At 40.6% G+C, this 20149-nt stretch overlaps 3 protein-coding genes across 3 annotated transcripts in view; 2 read left to right on the top strand and 1 right to left on the bottom strand.

Annotated features, from left to right (window-relative positions):
* Positions 1 to 2359: 2359 nt before the first annotated feature.
* kl (klotho) lies at positions 2360 to 12393 on the top strand. Its single transcript, XM_007554664.2, has 13 exons — positions 2360 to 3807; positions 5025 to 5455; positions 5562 to 5641; positions 5747 to 5909; positions 6810 to 6915; positions 7377 to 7526; positions 7862 to 8097; positions 8878 to 9073; positions 9151 to 9329; positions 10202 to 10309; positions 10434 to 10539; positions 10645 to 10771; positions 11134 to 12393. Exons 1-13 carry the CDS (start codon positions 3091 to 3093, stop codon positions 11466 to 11468), a joined length of 2934 nt encoding a protein of 977 aa, XP_007554726.1. The 5' UTR covers positions 2360 to 3090; the 3' UTR covers positions 11469 to 12393.
* A 111-nt stretch (positions 12394 to 12504) lies between these two features.
* On the bottom strand, positions 12505 to 16295 carry rfc3 (replication factor C (activator 1) 3). Its single transcript, XM_007554684.2, has 9 exons — positions 16078 to 16295; positions 15118 to 15255; positions 14551 to 14618; positions 14330 to 14427; positions 14033 to 14214; positions 13318 to 13454; positions 13135 to 13233; positions 12962 to 13031; positions 12505 to 12880 (listed from the first exon to the last, which is right to left on the bottom strand). Exons 1-9 carry the CDS (start codon positions 16162 to 16164, stop codon positions 12689 to 12691), a joined length of 1071 nt encoding a protein of 356 aa, XP_007554746.1. The 5' UTR covers positions 16165 to 16295; the 3' UTR covers positions 12505 to 12688.
* A 3369-nt stretch (positions 16296 to 19664) lies between these two features.
* LOC103139848 (stAR-related lipid transfer protein 13) overlaps positions 19665 to 20149 on the top strand; it is a 57937-nt gene continuing 57452 nt past the window's right edge. The window contains exon 1 of the mRNA XM_007554704.2: positions 19665 to 19754. The gene's annotated coding sequence lies outside the window, so the exon portion shown is untranslated. The remainder of the gene's footprint in view (positions 19755 to 20149) is intronic.

Consider the following 20149-nt stretch of genomic DNA (forward strand, 5'->3'; position numbering starts at 1 on the left):
TTTTTGCCTCGGCAGCCACATTCCACTTGCAGCACTGGTACCTGTCGGTTGCTTCTGGGGCCCCACAAGCCAAAAAGACCCAACAGGGCATCGCTCAGCACAGGTATCCACCGGCCGGTTACAGGCACACAACACCTTGCTGCCACAGCTAACTCTGCCATAGGTGGGAGATAAACTCCATCTGACTGGAGAATCCACCAGATGTCCTCAGCAGACATAGTATTTGCACAAAAGTTCAATAACTCCATCCTCGGGTTCAGATCCTCTATGTATTACTATTGTTGTCAACATGAGCGTTGAAGTGCCTGAGCAGAACAACGGAGTCCCGGGCAGGAGCGCTCACCCCTCCACAAAGGGTAAGGTAACTTGTCCTACTTGACCACACTTGTTATGACCTCTCCCTCCACACATTGGCGGAGGATGGCTACCTTCTTGTTCACTGTGGTGTACATACAGGCACCAAGAATACCCACTCCTGCTCAGCGCCTCTCAGCAGGAACATCTGCAGAGTGGAAGAGTGTCCAACCCGTCCCGAGGAGACCGGTCCCAGTCGTTCCATCAAGGCAAGTCCAACTTTATCAACCTCGCCCACCAGTTCAGTTGTTGCTCCTCTAACTGAAAATTAGCCTGCTGGTTCACAGTAAATAATTACTAGCAAATATGCTAACATTAAAATGGCTAAATGTAGCTTACACTATGTAATTAGTAGCAAAATATGATGTATAAAACTTCTCTTTTTTTAAGAAAACATAACTTTCATGCCTAATTGAGTTCCATTAGGAAAGTGTAACTCACTTTACTTTTGACACTTTCATTTTTGCAGAATGAACTTTTATTTTGGAGCTCCATGGTTAATTATTATCCCTGTTAATCCCCGGTTTAGGCCTTGTTAGTTCATTTGAAAACCATTAATAATGTAACGTTTACAAGACGGCGTATCAAATTCCTCCCTGTTTAATTTCCTTAACAGTCACTAACTAGATTAATACTATGCACAATAAAAAGGGAAGATCAGATTACAAATGTAGTTTAACCAAACCACAAAGAAACTTTCTTAAAATGTAATAAAATAAAAATGTTGCTGGTAAAGTTTTGGAGATTTTCCTTTCCCAACGTATATTTTAGTGTTGATATACAGTAGATTCTTCCATCCAACAGCTCCAATAAGTAGCTAGTGTGCTTTGGCAATGCAACTGACTGAGCTCTGATGGATATTATTCGCTTTGTGTATGTCTGTCACTAACTGCCCACCCTCAGGCTGCCTGGCATCTCTTAATGATGTTCATCCTGTGTTGTAAAATTACCCGTTCTCTGTGCTAAAGCAGGCAATTCCACTTGAGTTTTTAAATTTTCCAAAGCACCTCTGCAGAATGGAAAACAACTCGTGTGTTCTTTTCCCAGTCATAATCCGTGACTAGGTCTATACTCCTGTGCTGCTCTGCTGCCTTTCTAACCTACAGCAGTAAATGACAACAGTTATTATTCCAGACCTTCACTGAGCTGGAAATGTCTGAAAACCATAAAACACACGCAGTGTAAACTTGGACATCATAAAACCGAGAACAGCTTGTAAAAATGTGCACACATAACAACACAGGGATCTTTTTTTTATAAGAAGAAATGCAGTTAAATTTTCATTTTGATTTGTTTTAATTTATTGCGATGGTTTTATTTAAAGTGACAGAACATGGTTGAGGCTGGTAAACACATGAGAATAAACACTACTCGTATGGGAGCGATAAAATCAAAACATGTTTATCTGTAAGAACGGTCCAGTTGAAGTACAAATGAAATTTAGAATCGGTAGTGAGACAAGATAATTGATGTTCACTGATCCTTTCAATCTGACTGAGCCTTAGTTATTTTGCAAAGTAAAAAGAGGAAGTATTTCATCCTCTTGATGTGGAAAGCAGGTAGAGACATATACATGAAGACCTGCAGCTGGAGAAATTAAGGAAATACAAATGCACACCACATTTTTTTTTTTTTTTTAGAAAAAACCCCCCAAAATATAGAAAACCATGTATCCTTTTCTTTCTACTTCACAATCACGTTCCAGATTTCATTATTTTGAAAGGCTCAACAGACCGTCTCTGAAGTTGTGATTTATTTAAACATTATCTGTTGCAATAAAAAGTGGATGGCTGATCATATTTTCAGCAATTACCCAGTTTACTAGATATGTAATCTGTAACAAAACCAAGATTCCAGACTGGCTGCATCATTTAACTAATAAAGTATTCAAAACAGCCCCAAAATAGTTTTTGTTTTCTTTACTAAAACAATTATTACTTGTGATTTCTTTTTTCTTTCTTTCTTTTTTTGGCCTTCTACTTTAGCCTTCTTTGCTGGCAGGTCAAATTTGTACCATTCTTGAACTGCAGTGAAAGTCCATCCACATAAAATCATTCTGGTGTCCTCAAACGGCTCCCGGGCCGCCCTTTGAACCCACACGATATCAAATTTCTATCTACTATTGTTACGTGTTATCCATTAAACTTACCTGCTTTGAGCACAAACAGACTCCCACTCTTCCTCAGAAGCTATGTATGGAAGAGGCCTGGGTTTCCAAGCAACCGAGTGATAATCAGGAAGATAAGGGCCTGATGTGGGCAGGATGCAGCAGGGCGCACTTAGTGATCTGCCAACCTGAGCGAACCAGGACCAGTAATGGAAATGCAGATGGATTCTGTTTTTATGTCGCATTAGAATGCAGGTAGGACATAATCTGCCAGCTGAGGTTTGCGTAATGGAGCTGTTTACCACGGTGAAAGCCTCTCCGTCAGAGGCTCATTTTTCCTGATGTGTAAAATTATGATTTAATTCGATTAGAATAATAATTTAGGAAGAAGTGAATCAAATTAGCGTCTTAAATGATCACTGATGTGTCCCTGCCGAAGCACCGACCACTGTGGCCCTCAGCAGCATGCTGTGCTGTGCCTCCAGGCCTTCGTGCGTCAGGTGCTCTCGTTAATAAATGACAGATTTGGAGAGGCATGCGGGGGGGTTCACAGCTGACTGGCTGCTCTGCGCACAGTCCCGTTGAAGTCTCCAAGCATGGCGAGGTGAAGGTCACAAAGATCAGAAATCATGAGTGGGCTTTTCGCCCTCTTGACATTTCTCGCCCTTAGCTCTTCAGACGCGAAGCCCCACGCTGGGTTGAAGACGTGGGGCCGCTTCAGCAAGCTCCCCTACCCCGGAGACAAGGCTTTCCTCTACGATACCTTCCCCAGCGACTTCATGTGGGCGGTGGGCACGGCGGCGTACCAAGTGGAGGGGGCGTTCGAGAAGGACGGTAAGGGGCTCTCCATCTGGGACACCTTTACGCGCGGCGGGAACCGCATGGCGACCGGGGACGTGGGCAGCGACAGCTACCACAACATCCACGCTGACATCAGAGCGATCCGCCAGCTCGGGGTGACCCACTACCGGTTCTCCCTCTCCTGGTCCAGAATCTTCCCAAACGGGACGCGCGGAAGCTACAACGAAATCGGCACCAACTACTACCGGACGCTCATCAAGAGGCTGAAGGAGATCCGCGTCCAGCCGGTGGTCACCCTCTACCACTGGGACCTACCCGAACACCTCCAGCAGAGCCTGGGCGGCTGGAGCAACCCGGAGATGGTGGAGATTTTTAAGGACTATTCTGATTTCTGTTTCCATGCGTTTGGGGATGACGTGAAGTACTGGATCACCATCGATAACCCGTTTGTGGTTGCGCAACACGGATACGGAACCGGGGTGGTCGCTCCCGGGATAAAGAATGACCCCGATCTCCCATTTCGGGTTGGACACAACTTGCTCAAGGTTGGTTAAAGATATTTATGATTTAACATCTTACATACTAGTCCTACCAGGTTTAACGTCACTTTAATTTAACCAAGAAGTTTGCTTATGACATGCGTCATACATCAAAAGATGACAAAACGGAGGAATATGAAATCTGAAAAAACAAAAACTGTTTTCATCTATGATCAATAAAAATGTGTATATTGAAAATTAGCAGTGGTGTCCAAACAAAATTTCGGTTGAAAGAGCAATAAGAAGCCCTGTCTGCACGAACATGTGAAAGAAAGGGACTCTGGTCCTTTAATGAGATTAAAATTAAACATTTTGGGATGCTACTTGCAGAACTCGGAATCAGTGGAGAAACACTATAACACTGCATAGTGAAAACATCACTCCTGTCTTGAAACATGGGGAAGCTGGTAAGCTGATGGGATGGTGGATGGGACTAAATGTAGGACGATCCTGGAGGATTAAAGACATTAGATTCACCTTCCAGCAGGACAGCAACCCTAAACGCACAGTCAGAGCCACAGTGAATGGCTTAGATGAATCTGTGTATATTGGACTCAAGTCTAAATAAGAATTTGTAGCAAGATTTAAAAATGGCTGCAATCAGATGCTCTACATGCAGACTGATTGAGGTTGTTATTGATACATCCACCTAGCGATAAAAATGATAAAGATGTTATCTGGCACAGACTGCTGCAACAGTTAAATAATAATAAAAACCTACTGAATAGTTTTTAGAGAAGAAAGAACAAACTCGGGGAAGCTTTAAGAATTATGGTCTAAAAGGCAAACAACAAACAAAATACTCCCTTCTAAGCAGAAATTAAAGACACTTCTACTGATTAGAGGAGTGTGGCAGACCTTTAAGTCTTAACTACCTTTAAGTTAAGACTGAAACATGGGAGATGTAGCTCTATCACAAACAACCCAATATTTTTTTATTTATTATTTCTAAGAAAAAAAAAAGAAAAGCATGTGTCATTTTGCTCCCACTAAAATTATGCTCTTCATAGTGTTTGGCCTATCACTTTAAATGTTAAACCAAAAGTCTTTGGTTATAAAATGACAACATTTTAAAATGAGTGCACCAGTATCTGCGGTATTAATTTTGTCCCTTTCAGTTAACTGGTTCCACTAGTTATATTATTAGTGATATTATTTCACAGTTAACATATTTCAGTAGGTTTCCTGCCTGTATTTGACGCTGGCATCTCTCTGTCTCCAAGGCTCATGCTGCTGCGTGGCATCTCTACAACCGCCACTATCGGCCTCGGCAGCAGGGAAAGCTCTCCATGGCACTGGCCTCTCACTGGATCAAGCCCCGGCGAACCCGCCTGGAGAGCCTGCGGGAGTGCCAGTGCTCCCTGGACCACGTGCTGGGCTGGTTCGCCCGGCCGCTGTTTGCAGATGGAGATTACCCTCCTTGCATGAGGGAGCGGCTCGGCTCGCGCCTGCCGTCCTTCACCCAGGAGGAGAGAGAGCAGGTGAGGGGAACCGCTGACTTCTTCGCCCTCTCCCATGGGGCTACGCTGAGCTTCCAGCTCATCAACGACAGCCTGAAGTTTGGGCAGCTGGAGGACCTGGACCTGAGGATGCTTCTCTACTGGGTCAATGCAGAGTATGACAAACCACCCATCTTTGTGGTGCAGAGTGGTTGGTGAGTTGGCATGATATGCTGATATTTTTCTTTCTCTATGAGAATATTTGAGGGCTAGGATATGTCTTGCGTTGGCAGTGTTGAACTAAGTTTTCATTTGAGGCAGGTACGTCCTCGGAAACACTAAGACAGAAGACCCCAAACACATGTACTACCTCAAGAGGTTCATAGCAGAGGCGCTTAAATGTAAGTTAACTTGTTCCTGACAACAGCAAAAAACAAGGTTTTCATTTATCCACATATTTAACGATAAACTAAATATTATTCATTTCTGACGTGTTTGTTGTCCAGCAATCATCATAGATAAAGTGAACGTGATTGGATACACAGCCTGGTCCCTCACTGACGGCTTTGAGTGGCACAGAGAATATGGGATTCGCCGTGGACTGTACTACGTTGACTTCAACACTCCTGACATGAAGAGGGAGCCAAAGACATCTGCTACCTTCTACAGGTTGCCTACATTACGTGGATGGAAATGATTGTTTTTTGTTGAAATAACCAAACGAGTAAAATATGTGTGATTCAATTTGTGCTTAAGCTGTCCCATATTATGCTCTTATCTTTGATTAAAGGAATACTATTTTTGCATTTTAAAGGTTTCAGATCATCAAACACATTTTAATACCAGTCAAATATAAACAGTGAAAGGTAACTCCCCAGATTTTTAAAAGGATTTAATTTTGGACTTTGACTAGGCCAAAATCAAAACCTTATATTTAGAGGGTTTCTGCTGATGTGTTTGAGATGATTGTTCTGCAGTGTAACCCAAGTGTGTCTGAGCTTCATGGTTCCATTAGTTACTGCATGTTGTCCAGTCCTGAAGCATCAAAGCAGCCCCAGACCATTCTTTTTCTGAAACGTGTTAGTTTTAAACTACAAGTATTGGGACACACACCTTCCAGAATGTTCCACTTTTGTGTTTTTATTCCACGGAATATTTTTTACAGAAGTCCAGACATTATTTTGGGAAATGTGAGGCGGTCTTTGTGTTCCTTTTGGTCACCAGTTGTTTTTTACTGCAGAGCCTGCCATGGACATAATTTCTATTCTTGAATCATTAACTTACCTGAGGGAAATGCGGTATGCATATTCTTTAAATTGTTATTTATGTACCTCTTTGGAAGATCTTTCAATATGTTAGTTCTTTAAAAGAAGATTCCTTGATTTCACAGGCCATACACTGGTCAGGCCTGGATAAGCTAATGAAATAATAATACATTTCGCTTTAACAAATACTTTCAGGTTTGTTTGGATCGTAAATGCAATCATGATTTATTTGCTTTAGTCAAATTTGTTTGACGATTTGAAACATTTCAATGTTTTTTTTTTTTTTCTTTCATCGTTTCTACAGAAACGTCATCCATAAGAATGGATTCCCTGAACTTCCAGAGAACAGACCAGCACAAGGAATGTTCCCGTGTGATTTTGCATGGGGTGTATCGGCCAACTCAATCCAGGTGTGTTAAAGTATGTGCAGTTGGAACGTAGCACAGCAAGAATGTTTCCTGCGAAATGGGACTTCAATGAAATATTAACTGTTTTCTTAACTTGGGTTCAAAGATTCCCATGTGGATCTCATATTAGGTAAAACTCAAACATTGTTACTGTAGGTAGACGAGTATTTTACTCTAAATTCACCTTTTTTGCGTCGTTCTGGTTTGAAGCTGTTGTGTTGATAAGTATAAGGCTTTCTAGCTTGCAGTTTTCTTGGTTTAAAGTCCAGCTGAGTTGCAGGAAAAACATCTGATCCTCTCTTAATCATAAACCTCCTAAGCTCCCATTTTGGCAGCTTGGCTAAGCGGGACTGGACCAGCTGTCATCGATTTATCCTATTTGGCCTTTATTTGCAGTGGTGTGTATTGCCCGAGTGTAAGCTTGTGTGTGTTTGTACTAGTGTTTGTTTGTCCTTGTGTCATAGGTGGAGACAACTCCCACCCAGTTTGCAGATCCCAATGTTTACCTGTGGAACATTTCCAACAACGGAGAGCTGATCAAGCTGGAGGGCTTGAGTGCGCCACCTTTACACCGAGCCACGCATTGTGCTGATTATGCCACAATCCGGCAACAGGTGAGCCTGCCAACCATCTCCCAGCTGTCCAGCTTTAAACTGAGAAATAAATCCAGAGTCCTGGATGTGTTTTACATGAGCATTTTGATGCTCATTTGTCTCGTCTCGCCTTAAAGTATAGTTACTTTAAGTCATAAATGTTAAGATTAGTTTGAATGTAGTTTTGGGAGAACAGTTTTTATCTTTGTCTTTTCTCGCATTGTGTAGTATTGACATTTATTATTGCTTGGCTTTGTCAATTGAGAAAAATAACTGCAACACAAAAAGTTAACTTTAATGAAAAGCTATAAACTGTATCTGCTTAACTGACTGTTTTTATTCCTGCCTTATTTCAGGTGGATGAAATCAGGCAGGTGGGGGTAAACCACTTCCACTTTTCCCTCAACTGGTCTGCTCTGGTGCCCACAGGTGACGTGGCTTATCCCAACACCACCCTGCTGGGATATTACCGCTGCTTTACCCGTCAGCTGGTGCAGGCCAACGTCACACCTGTGGTCACCCTTTGGCATCACACGCGGCAGCGCAGCAACTTGCCAACCCCGCTCGACACTGCCAACGGGTGGCTCAACAGGTGAGACGTTTAGCCAATTATTTCGATGCAGATATTTTTTTAAAACGGTGTCACTGAACTAGTGCATAGCTTCCTTTCGATACTGTGATGTGGGCTGCAGTAGTTCACAGACTTTGATCACCAGCTAAGTATCGAACCTCTGATATGCTGAAAATACTGAAGATGTCCGTAGCTGCAACAGTGTTTACAAAGGTGCAACTCAAATGTGGCAATAATAACCTGATAGCAACCTGACTAAATGTCATCCTACCCAGACCCAATACTCTCTGTTTACAACGATGAAGATTTACTCATGTCCACCTGCTAAATGCTCGAATCTAGTCCAACTGTCAGCAACCTAATCTGCGCTCTGATTAATCCGGCTAATAATATTTCGCCATTTTGTGGCACCAGAATAGCTCTGAACTGTCGTGATGGAAAGTCGCGCGTTCATCCTGTAAAGTGAAATCTACACATGCGCCGTATCAGACGGAGTGTATAAAGAACCACAGACATAAGTATCATATGTTACACACTTTTCCACATGCCTAGAGGCAGATATTAAATCATATGACAGCATAATAGGGAGGTAACTGTGCTCTGAGCAGAGCCCTGCTTTCTAGCTTCTTTCTAGCTGGTAGTCAAGGTGGCTGAATTGGGGGTTGTTAGTAAAAAAAAAGCTAAATTTCTACTTATCCAAACTTCTCAAGACTGTACATAAAACCTGAGTACTTGCATTTAGTTTTCTTTCAAAATGTACTTGCAGATATTTTACCGGACAATATCATATTTTGTCCTCAGTAAGACACCAAAGGCCTTTGCAGACTATGCCAGGCTTTGCTACAGAGAAATGGGCGCCCATGTAAAGATGTGGATCACCTTGAATGAACCCAATGATGAGATGGTGAGCTATCAGGAGGGCCACCAGATGCTGCTGGCACATGCTCTGGCCTGGCGCGCCTACGACCAGGAGTTCAGACAAACGCAAAGAGGACGGGTCAGTAAAACACTTGTGCTAAATAACTCGCCTTTTAAAGTTTCAAATTTATCTGTTGAAATCATGCACTTTCCTAGGTGTCTCTGGCTCTGCACATGGACTGGGTGGAGCCGGCATTTTCCTTCAGCCGAGAGGACGTGGAGCCGGCGAAAAGGGTTTTGGATTTCTACGTCGGCTGGCTGGCCGAGCCGATCTTCGGCAGTGGCGATTATCCTGTGGGAATGAGGAGCTGGCTGCGACAGCTCAACTCTCTTGAGTAAGAAGAAAGAAAAATCCTCCTTATTTTTTTTTATTCTTCACTTTTTCAGCTGCAGTGTGTTGATGACTGGATACAAATTCTTAAATTGGATGAAGCGTAGAATAGCAACGTGTCGCCTCTCCCATTCGTTTCTGAGCGCTGATTTTATTCTGCCAAAACAAAGGTTCCAACACTTCTTTCTTTGTTTTAGCTGTTTGGATGTCATTTCCAGTCATAGCGTGCAAACTAAAGAATCATCTATTTAAATATTACACGTTTTATTTACATATACATAGATGGAGACGGACTAATCGGCTCGTATCAGCGTCCTAGACTTCCAGTGTTACTCTAAAAGAGGCAGAACAAAAAGGTTTCTCATTCTGTACTTGAAACATTCCTCAAAATTATGATAAGCAATAATGTATAGAGTTTTCGATTAAGTGTAATAATCAAAATAAAAAAGTACATAACTTTGCATACATGTTATCAGTAGGTTGCATTTTTTATCAAGTGCCATGTTTCACTGCTGTAATTTAGCATATTGATGGTATGTTGGTGAGTCAGGAAGATAGATGCATTTTAAATAAGTTTATGTTACATTCTACCAATGGATTAATAAAGGTTTCCCAAATAAATGTGAAAAAAGGCAAAAATGTTTGCTGTTTGCAGCTATTTTCTTTGACAAAGTTACCTGGAAAGGTTTCTTGAATGTCATGTCACAAATAGGAGCAGTTATTACTTTCTGACGGTCTCCTTGCTTTTTTGAAGTGTTGCATAATTCAAACAGATGAAATGTGGAAATTGAATTGGCAAAAAATGGGCAACTTTACACCATGGGTACCGCTTCTCGTCTACTCTTTTACTCTTTAGCTCTTTTCTTATGTAAACAGATTGCCTGTTTTTAACGAGGAGCGCAGACAGCTGGTCAGAGGGACGTATGACTTTTTCGCTATGAGTCACTTCAGTACCAAGCTTGTGACTCATGCCAAGGAAGACTCGTAAGTCAAAACCATTTCTTTTCCTCCTACCATTTACGTTTGATCTAAAAACAAGCGCACTGAGCAAAAGTGGAGTAAAAACCTGGGTCCTGTTTTGAGCTTTGTGTGACCTCCATGTGAGCAGATACACCTACACAGAGATGCTTGAGGTTCAGCACATGATAGACACAACATGGATCATGTCACCAAGGCCCGTCGTGCCCTGGGGGCTGAGAAAGGCTCTAAACTGGGTGAGACTGGGCGACTTTGTTCCCAGCACTGTCTTCATACACAGAGGATAACGATATTTAAATGAAGAACTGTCTGATTGTTATATTTGCTCTTTCTGTGTGAAGGTAAAGCAGCACTACAGCGATGTACCCATCTATGTAATGGCTAACGGAGTCCAGGAAGACCCAGCCCGTTTCAAAGACTCCCTGCGAGTTTATTACCTCTATAACTACATTAACGAGGCACTTAAAGGTAGGACTAATACAGCGGTTTTCACGTTTTATTGATATTTTAACTGCTGAATGTGTTAAAGGAGAGATTTGGGCTTTAAAACAGCTGAATCTTGTCCCTTATTGGCGTCTGTAGAGATTAATAATTAGACAGGAATTTACTGACCCCTGACAGATATCAGCTGAAAACCTTCAGTGTTCACCAATTTGTTGAGTAACAGGTGCTTGCTGTGCCTCACAAAAGTATTCACACCTCCTTACCTCATGGATGCAAACTTTAATGTGTTTCCTATGGATTTTACGTGATGGATTAACACAAACCACTACATAATTGAGACATGGAAGGAAAATAAAACATGATTACTACTTTCTTGTCACACTCAGCATTTACTCTGGATGGTGTCAACCTGAAGGGTTACTTTGCCTACGCCCTGAACGACCAGAGAGACCCGGGGTTCGGCCTTTACGGTCAGGTCCACGAGGAGGTCATCGTCAAGGCCTCCCTGTCCAACTATCGCAACATCATCCAGCACAACGGGTTCCCTATTCCCGGAGCGTCTCCACAGCAGTGTCCCGCGCTGCCACAGCCCTGCCCCGGCTGCCACGTCCTCATCAGGAGGCCCGTCGTGGGCTTCTTGACTCTAGTGGGCTCAGGAGTTCTGATTACGCTGGGTCTCATCATTTACTACACCACCAAGAGACACAAGGAGTATTACTGAGGAAGGTATGCAGACCGGGCTGCTGGTTCAACGGTTCTTAAGTAACGTTAGGATACGACTATAACTAAATCAATTCTACCTCCAAGAAACAAATACGAAACTTAACCATCGATATATAGAAAAATTACTTGTACACCATCAGAAAGACACATCTAAACGAATGTTTGCTTCGTTTTAAAATGCGAGATGTATTTTTTCTCGCTTTGTGACGGTTAGGTATTGCTTTATAGGCATGGGCCCTTTTATAATCCACATCAGTTTCCATGATTTTTATCAAAAGGTTTAATACATATAATTGTTTTTATATGAAACAGAAAAGGAAATGTCCTAAAGTTATAATATATTGTACTTATTCATGGCTGCTAGGATTTTCACGCATAAACAGAAAAAATGTAGAATAAACATACTAGTTTATTCAAGTGACTGGACAGGCTGTTATAGCTTTTTGGCTCTCTGGAGTAATACAAATTAACAACTTGATGTTAATAGAACAGACTTAATAGGAGCATCGTCACAGCATGATGCTGCCACCACCATGTTTTACTGTGGAGAGGGTGTGTTAGGGCAGCATTTAGGTCAAACACTTTGACCTTTGGAACATCCTTTACATGTGTGCTGTATCCTATGTATGGCTTGCAACAAACTGCAAATTGGACAATTTATGGCTTTTTTTTTAGCAATAGTAAGTCTTTGCTCACAAACTGTAATTTTAAAACCTTTTCCTCCTAACATATGGGTGATTGTGTACCTCTCCTTCAGTTTTCACACCATGACAACTGGTCATTTTCTAAGCAATGGGTACTTGGCCCATGCCTATTTGTTAGGCTTTTGGTGCTTACATACGTGTCTTAAATTATAATTTATTAATTATTTAAGCAATGTCTCAAAGACCTATAGACACTGTTGTAAGACATGTTATGAGGAAGCACAATTTGTGAATAAATTAAGTTTTAATTCATGAAACTAACTGAGGCTGAACTTCAGAGTCAAGTTGAAGAACAAGTAGTACTTGTAACACAGAGATGCAGACTTCATGTTACCAACATGGTGATTTATTGTAACCTCTCTGAACATTATAATACATTCCCCACCTTCCCAGTTCCAACTTGTGTTTTCTCAATGGTTTATAGTCTGTGTGCAGTGCTGATGAATTTACCAATAGTTACATAAACCCAAACTGCTATAAATTGTTCCAAATTATGGCACAAAAACTCTCGAACTCAAAACATCATGGCATCCAGGCCGTCTTCCATAAACTTCTTGTACATGGCCATGAACTTTGCAATAAACGCCTCCAGGTGGTAGATGGCTTTGCTGCCCAGTTGGAGTCGGTGCTCATAGTAAGCAGCCAGGTGGGCCACCTCCGCCTTTAGCTGCCCGTCGCAGTTATTCAGCAGTTCTCCCACTAAACCCTGTTACATGAAAGCAGAGGGTAAATTTCTTTTGAATTTGAAAACTAGTTTAAAGGGAAGAAGAATTGATCATGATTTGACCTTTATGATGATATCAGGAGGGATGCAGTGTGTCAGCAGCTCGTACAGCCTGGCTCGAACCTCCAACAGCCTGAAACACAGAAGGTTTCCTGCATTTGAACATCTCACAGTCTGACTCAGCTCTTCCTAAACCCAACTACATCTCCTGTACACAAACGCATTTCCCAGCATACCTCTGAGGACTCTGCTGGCTGACGATGGCATTAGCAGTTTCTCTCAGGTACACCTCCCAGTCCGGCTCTGGCACATCCTGATCTGCTGAGAATGGATACCTGCAGAATGTCACCATGAGACACGTGAGCGTATATTTCTGCAAAAATATTCATGCAAAACATTGTTGCGAAGACGCAACTCACTGCTGCACTCTGCACGCCTCGCACATCAGAAGAGCTCTGCGGAGGTTGCGACCCGACTTTTCGCTGATCTGCTTGGCCAGCTCAGGCGGCAGCACCAGACCTTCCTTTTTACAGACCGATGTCAGAATGCTGCACACCTGTGAAAACAGGACGATCACAGAAGGTAATAGTCCATAGTTTACACGTTTGTGTTTCCTCAGTGTCCGGGAGAAAACAAATCCGAAACGACTTGGAGAAGTGATTGTTGGCACAAATAAATCATGAGACACTTAAAGGCATATTTTAAAACTATTTTAACACCATACTTCTTAGAAAGACTGATGAACACTAGAAACATTTAACTCAAGACTAGATAATGCAACAATCAAAGGCAAAAAAAATCCAAAAAGATATATTTCAGACTCAGTCAATCTAAGAATAACTAAAGATTAAAAGTATAACTTGCTTGCAAGATTTACCGAGAAAATGTCTTTTCAATTTAAAAGAATTTGACAAAATAAGTCAGGCTTTCAAAGTTACACGAATACAAGATTGCTGAAACAATTTTGTGAATAATCTTTGGAGGAAAATAGATCAAGATAAGGACAGCTTTGACAAATTTAGAGTTCTGGTAAAGACCCAAGTCCTATTTATAATGGATCCTATTTATAATCTCATTTCCCTATGATTGTAATCCAATTAAGTTTGTCCCCACCACCCCAAAGCTCCTCTTTACCTCCTCTGTGCTGGGCAGAGGAACTCTGACAGCCAGACATCGGCTCAGGATCGGCCCGATGACCTTCGAGGTGGATGTCGAGCAGAGGATGAGGCGACAGGTAGCCATATATTTCTCCATTGTGCGTCGCAAGGCATGCTGGGCGTCCTTAGTGAGTCTGTCCACCTCTGTTAGCAGCACCACTGGGAGAAAAGAAAATCCTTTTTTTGAAACGTATTATTATTATTTCTAGGAAGCTTTACTCTCAGCACAGCAGCTCTACGCCACACACTGAGACTCAGAGACAGTCTCTTCTACCTTTGAACTCTCTCTGAGTGCTGGACTGGATTTGCTGGGACTGGGCCACAGTTTTAATAAGCTCCTGGATCACCACACGATCCTGGTTTCCCGCATCACTGGACAACAAAGACATAATGTTTCATGTTACAATGTATTCCCTCTGAACAGCAACAAAAACGCCACAAATTAAAAAAAAAGAAAAGAAAAAGGAAGCATTAAACCATGTCGAAGTTTATTACCTTGGGTTAACCTCTAAGTGATAGTTGCTGGCTATTGTGTTGATCTCAATTTTCTTTTTTGATGGAGCCTGAAGTCAAAGACAAAGCAAACAGTTCAAGTGATTATATATCAACATGTATAACATTATATTAGATATTACGTGTAATGTCTCATCAGGAGAATGGCAGTACTAGAATAGTGATGCTTGAGTAATTTTATTATGAAGTATTGCTACTCTTACTTGAGTAAAATTCTGGATTTTCTACCCACTGAATGAAAAACAAACATGTTTTAAGCAAAAATTCACCAGATTCAGACACACACCTGCAGTTTTTTGTTAAAGTTTCATGAAACTAACTGATTTGGAAACATTTTCTTTTGCCTGATTTTATTTTGTTCCTTATATGAATTATTGTCATTTTCATCCCTAAGACTCCAAAATTTCCACTTATCTTTATATTTTGGTCTGATTGCGTGATTTTTAAATATTAAATGATTGATAATTTGATCAGGTACTGTCAGTGTTGGAAACCCACCATGAACTGCAGGGTCTAAAAGTGTTTTTGTTTTAATAATTCTCCTCTCACCACAATAGTTTGATGTTCTATGCGAAGCTTCTCCACCCCTGGTCCATACAGTTCTCTCAGCAAACACATGATGCGGGTCTTTTTCCCCGCTCCTGATGGTCCGTACACCAACAAGTGAGGAAAGTCGCCGCACTGAACCTGGAACAAGTATTAAAATAAATGTTTAGTTCCTGTGGGTGTCCTGTTTTTAAAAATATATTTACATAAACAGAAAAAATACTGTTACATAATACACAAAACATAGCCACTGAATCACTTGAGTTTATGATTATAGTACCAGTAACCATAAAAAAAATAGAGGTTTAGACCTTCAAATATTAACATAGTTTCTACAATCTTGTTTATTAAAGGTACAATTAAAGAAAAATAATCATGAAATACCATCTAGGGTATTTTTCTTACCAACAAATGTACATTTACAATAAAAAAAACCCACTGTTGGGTAATGAAGAATATATTTCCACTGCAGTATTTCACACACACGCAAAAAAACATTTTATTTTTTCTAAACCTGTGTAAACTTTCCACTTGACTGTTTTCAGAGCAAAATTTCCTCTTATAAAATGACTTAAGTACTACTTGTCTCTCCGATCTCCGTCACCGGAGAATCTTTATTTTTAAAGGATAGGTTTGACCTCGAATAAATAGAAATTTACAATAAAACAAATGAAGCTGGCTAGTGGCTTTAAACCTTTCTAGAACGCAACAATATCCAGAGATACACTTTTATTAAACATAGCCAATGTTAAATTTACGCTCAGAGTTCATATACTTTGGCGGTTAACGTTTCGTTAACATAGCAGTAGTAATATTTTTTATGTTGTTATGGTAGCATAATACTACCATAAACATAGCCAGAGCTATAACCTGATATGGTAGCATGTTGCTACCATAACAGTAACTATACAGTAACATAACAGGCTATAGCTAGCCTGTGGATAAACAGCTAGCTGCTCTCACCAGGTTTTTCAGTTGAGTCGCTTGTTCTTTGTGATAGTCAAGTTTCCCAAGGGACGTCGGTCGATATTTATCCAGCCACAAACTCATTGTGTGAAGACTTTAGAGTATTTTTTTTATCGTTACTGTTTACAGGCAGCCCGTCTGCAGCTAATCTCCCGCGAAATGTTTTCTTAAACGTAATCAACCGCCCTGCCTCACTTCCTGTGCCGCGGTACGGAGACTCCAAGGAGACAAAAACCTCTAAACGTGCCAAGGCCCGTCATGTAACAGAAGTAGTAAGGACAAAAAATAGACCCCCACCCTGCTGCATTGTTACACATAATGTAAGTTCATTTACTTTATATACTTATCAGACACCGTTGTTATAAAGTTATGAAATGCTTCCCCTGAACTCCAACAATACCAGCACCGTGGTTCTTCCACAGTCCGCATTTAAATGGATGTCATTTAACAGTTTCACATTGACAATGGCTGCCTATCTCCGTACTGTGATAATGGAAACCAGACTGAAAGATGTCAAAGTGATTGGTCATTGCTAACAAGGTATTTAACTGCACATTTTTCAATCAATTTTCTCTTGTGAATGGAAGGTCGAAGATGGACCTGTAATTCTCCAACTGCTACTTTTCCAGATTTATTATTTTTTTTTTAATAGTAGTAATTTCATAGTTCATGTTAAAGCCTAGGAGACAACACCTGATAAGATGAATGGGTTTAATATTTGAATCGGATCAGATGCAACAACATCTCTGTAAAAAGAAGTTGGGAAGTTCATTGCAGGCCCTGGTAGAGTGTAATTCAGATGCTCCAGTCACAGGGTGGTTTGTCAGTCTTTGTTCATTCAGGTAAAAGCAAACAATTATGCTTACACAACAGCTCACAGCCGTCCTCTATAGGTCCTTTTATTTTGACAGCATGAAGCTGAAACAATCTGATAAGATAAAGAAAAAATAAGACGGTTAATCTGCATTGGAAACAAAAGGACGCACTGACACTGAGCTAATCCTAACCTCTCATCACTCATCATGAAAAGGAGTGAGAAGAGATTTAATGAAATTCTTTGTCCAGTTTATTATTTCACCTGGGTTGGCATATTCTTTGTCTTATAAAAGGAAGTATCTAAAAATTTACATTTAAATCCAGTCAGTTTCCGGTTCAAAGATTCAGTCATTGTATCCTCCCTCCCACTCCACAGAATGTTAATTATATTTCCTGCACACACTCCCTGCCTTTATCTTCTAAAATCTACGAAATGCTTGTTGTCAAAACGTTGATCTGAGGTTTTTTTTACACATCTCAGACACCGTAAACAGTACATGCTTTCACGATAACACGGCTTACACACAACATCTTCCGTTGATTATTTTTCACATTTTTTCTACAACCAACTTTCTTTCATACATTTTATGTGATTGACCAACACATAGGGCCAATGAGTGTGAAGAAGAAGAAGATTATACTTTGGCTTCAAACTTTTTAACAAATATCTAAAAAGTGTTGTGTGTATTTATATGCAGCTGTCCAAAAGCATAAACATTTAAATAAAATATATATAAAATAAAAAAAAAAAGTTCAAGATGAATAATAATCTTAGCTAGGCTCTCTGGCTTAGTGAAAACTTGTCAAGTCTTTCCCGTTTCTCCATTTTATACACCTTTTTTCTGCTTTGTTTTTGCATCTGCAGCTGTTAAACAAACTGTTCCAGATAAATCTGATTCTTTGTATTCTTTGTAGTTATTTATCCAAATGCTACAACCTGTTGTCCTCTTCACCTTTCTTCCACCTGGCTGAGGTAAATATACCTCTCTGTGGCAGGAATGTTATATATGTAGCATGTCTGAGCAGGTTAGCGTAGCTTGCACTGAAACACATTCTTGGATTATATTAATGCAGCAGAATCATCTCAATGGCAATCTGTAAAAATCTGGATGTTTGAAAAGGTATTTCACTCGGCTCATGATTTCATTAAAGTTTATGCAAACAGATGCAAAGAAAAAATATTTTTTGTACCCTGTCAAGTTCAACTCGATGCAGAAATACTTTATTAATCCCACAGTGTAAGTAAATATTGTGACTTCAGTTATAATGCCTTTTTCAAAGAGTTTTAAAAGATGCTGATGGATAAGAAAAGGGTTGATCTCCTGTCGTGATCAGTATCACACCATATCTGAAAAAACCTCTGACTGAAGACAATTTATTATTATATGGTTGTCTGATTAAGAGGATGCTATTGTAATGTTTTTCATTTTATGAACAATCTTTATTTGCGTCTTCATCTCCAGGGGTTCCAGAACAGTCCCCAAACAGAGCCAGTGTTCTTTGTCTTTATTGTTGAGCTTCTTCGACACTGTTCTGAAGATCCTAAAGGACAACGTCAGTCAATCAGTTTGTGACATGAAGATTAAATTGACAATGATCCAAAGCACAAACCAGGCCCACCTCTGAACCAGCCCAGTGAAAGTATGGACTTTAATCAGATTGAGCTGCCCTTACACATATCATTTGTTCCATAAAAAGTTCCATATAACACAGAAGTAAGTATAAAACTGCATTAAACTGATTTGTTCTATAAAAAAAAATGGGCCAAAACTCCTCCACAGCAGTGTAAAAGACCCATTATCAGTCACTGCAAATGATTGATGACAGTTGTTGCTACCAAGGGTGGTGTAACCGAAAATTTGGTTTAAGGGTCAATAACTTTTTCACACGGTCAGCTTGATTTGGACAGCTTTTAATCCTTAATTAATGAAACCGTCATTTAAAAACATTGCTTTTTTTGTATTTTCCCATGTTGTCTTTTCTGAAAGTTTACATTATTTGGATTACAAGACATATTTCTACAGATTTTTACAGAAACTTTTGGTTACGTACACACTGGTATTATTACATCCTCCTTCTGTGACCAGATCTCCTTTCTAACTGGACAGGCCTCAACAGGAACATTCATCTCCATCACAAATGTCTAAATTGCAGGTTTCCACTCCTGACCAGAGACATTCCCTCCAAAATGTTGAAATTGATTATTTTCTGGCAAACCTGAGGAAATCCACAGTCCATCGACAGCTTTGCAAAAAACCATGACTTTTTACGTACTCTGCAAAAACCTTATTGCTGTTCCTGAAGCCAGGAGATGTGGCATATATTGACAGGAGTTAATAAAATTTTAAAGCATTACCTCATGCTTTGTTGAGGAATTTGCATGTGAGGTGAAAAATCCGTCGCCCTGAGCCATGTCGCGCAGCAAAAGAGGGAAAACGTGCAACAAGGAGGGGGAAAGGACCCGAAACCTACGGATCTGCTTTAATCCGTGACACGTTGTCATTTCTCTTCCCCTGCTTGTGCATACTTACATATATTTCCATGAAAAAACAATGGCCAGTCTCCATAGACACACACACACACACACACACACACATACACACACATACACACACACACACGTACTCCAGCAGTTCAAACACCTGCCTGTGGAACTGCCCCTCTTCTCGCTGAGGTAATGTAGGAGGGAAACACATTCCTCAGCCTTTTTCCCTCCTCCCCTCTCAGTGTATTACATCTTTACAACTAAATAAACCCAGTCTGTGAATCGTTTCTGTCAGTGTTGGATGCTTTCTTTTGATGTCCATACTTCAGAATGTTGTGGTGGAAGAGGTCTTCAGCTTCTGTGAAAAAGTCTGGTATGTTCAAATCTAAATGTATCTTTTACTTTTAGAAAAATTAAAGCTCCCAAATGTTTTCATATTCATGTGTAAATCTGCAGTGTTGTGGTGCACAGCAGCCAGATGCCTTGCAGTAACACTATTTCAACATCCTGACTTAAATATTTATTATGAGACGCGTCTCTTCAAAAGGTTTCTTACGCCTCCTTACTTGTGCTGGAACAGTATCTGAACTTTAGATGGTCTTTTCAAGATTTTGACCCTGATTTTAAGACTTCTTGTTGGGGAAAGGAAAAGAACCCAGAGACAGAGGCGAGGAAAGGGTGTGATGGCTGCAGCCAAGAATAGCAATCCACCAGGAAAAAACAATGTGTTTTAGAAAAATGCCTTTGTGGAAAAAAAGAAAAGGAAGA

Source organism: Poecilia formosa, unplaced genomic scaffold, assembly GCF_000485575.1.
Source record: "Poecilia formosa unplaced genomic scaffold, Poecilia_formosa-5.1.2 Scaffold3, whole genome shotgun sequence".
Lineage (NCBI taxonomy): Eukaryota > Metazoa > Chordata > Actinopteri > Cyprinodontiformes > Poeciliidae > Poecilia > Poecilia formosa.

Coding starts and splice junctions, on each gene's coding strand:
- kl (XM_007554664.2), top strand. CDS start 3,091: ATGAGTGGGCTTTTCGCCCTCTTGACATTTCTCGCCCTTAGCTCTTCA. Junction 5,910..6,809: donor ACATCTGCTACCTTCTACAG/GTTGCCTACATT, acceptor TCGTTTCTACAG/AAACGTCATCCATAAGAATG. Junction 10,540..10,644: donor TGAGAAAGGCTCTAAACTGG/GTGAGACTGGGC, acceptor TTCTGTGTGAAG/GTAAAGCAGCACTACAGCGA.
- rfc3 (XM_007554684.2), bottom strand. CDS start 16,164: ATGAGTTTGTGGCTGGATAAATATCGACCGACGTCCCTTGGGAAACTT. Junction 14,215..14,329: donor CACTCAGAGAGAGTTCAAAG/GTAGAAGAGACT, acceptor CTTTTCTCCCAG/TGGTGCTGCTAACAGAGGTG. Junction 13,032..13,134: donor AGCCAGCAGAGTCCTCAGAG/GTATGCTGGGAA, acceptor TCTGTGTTTCAG/GCTGTTGGAGGTTCGAGCCA.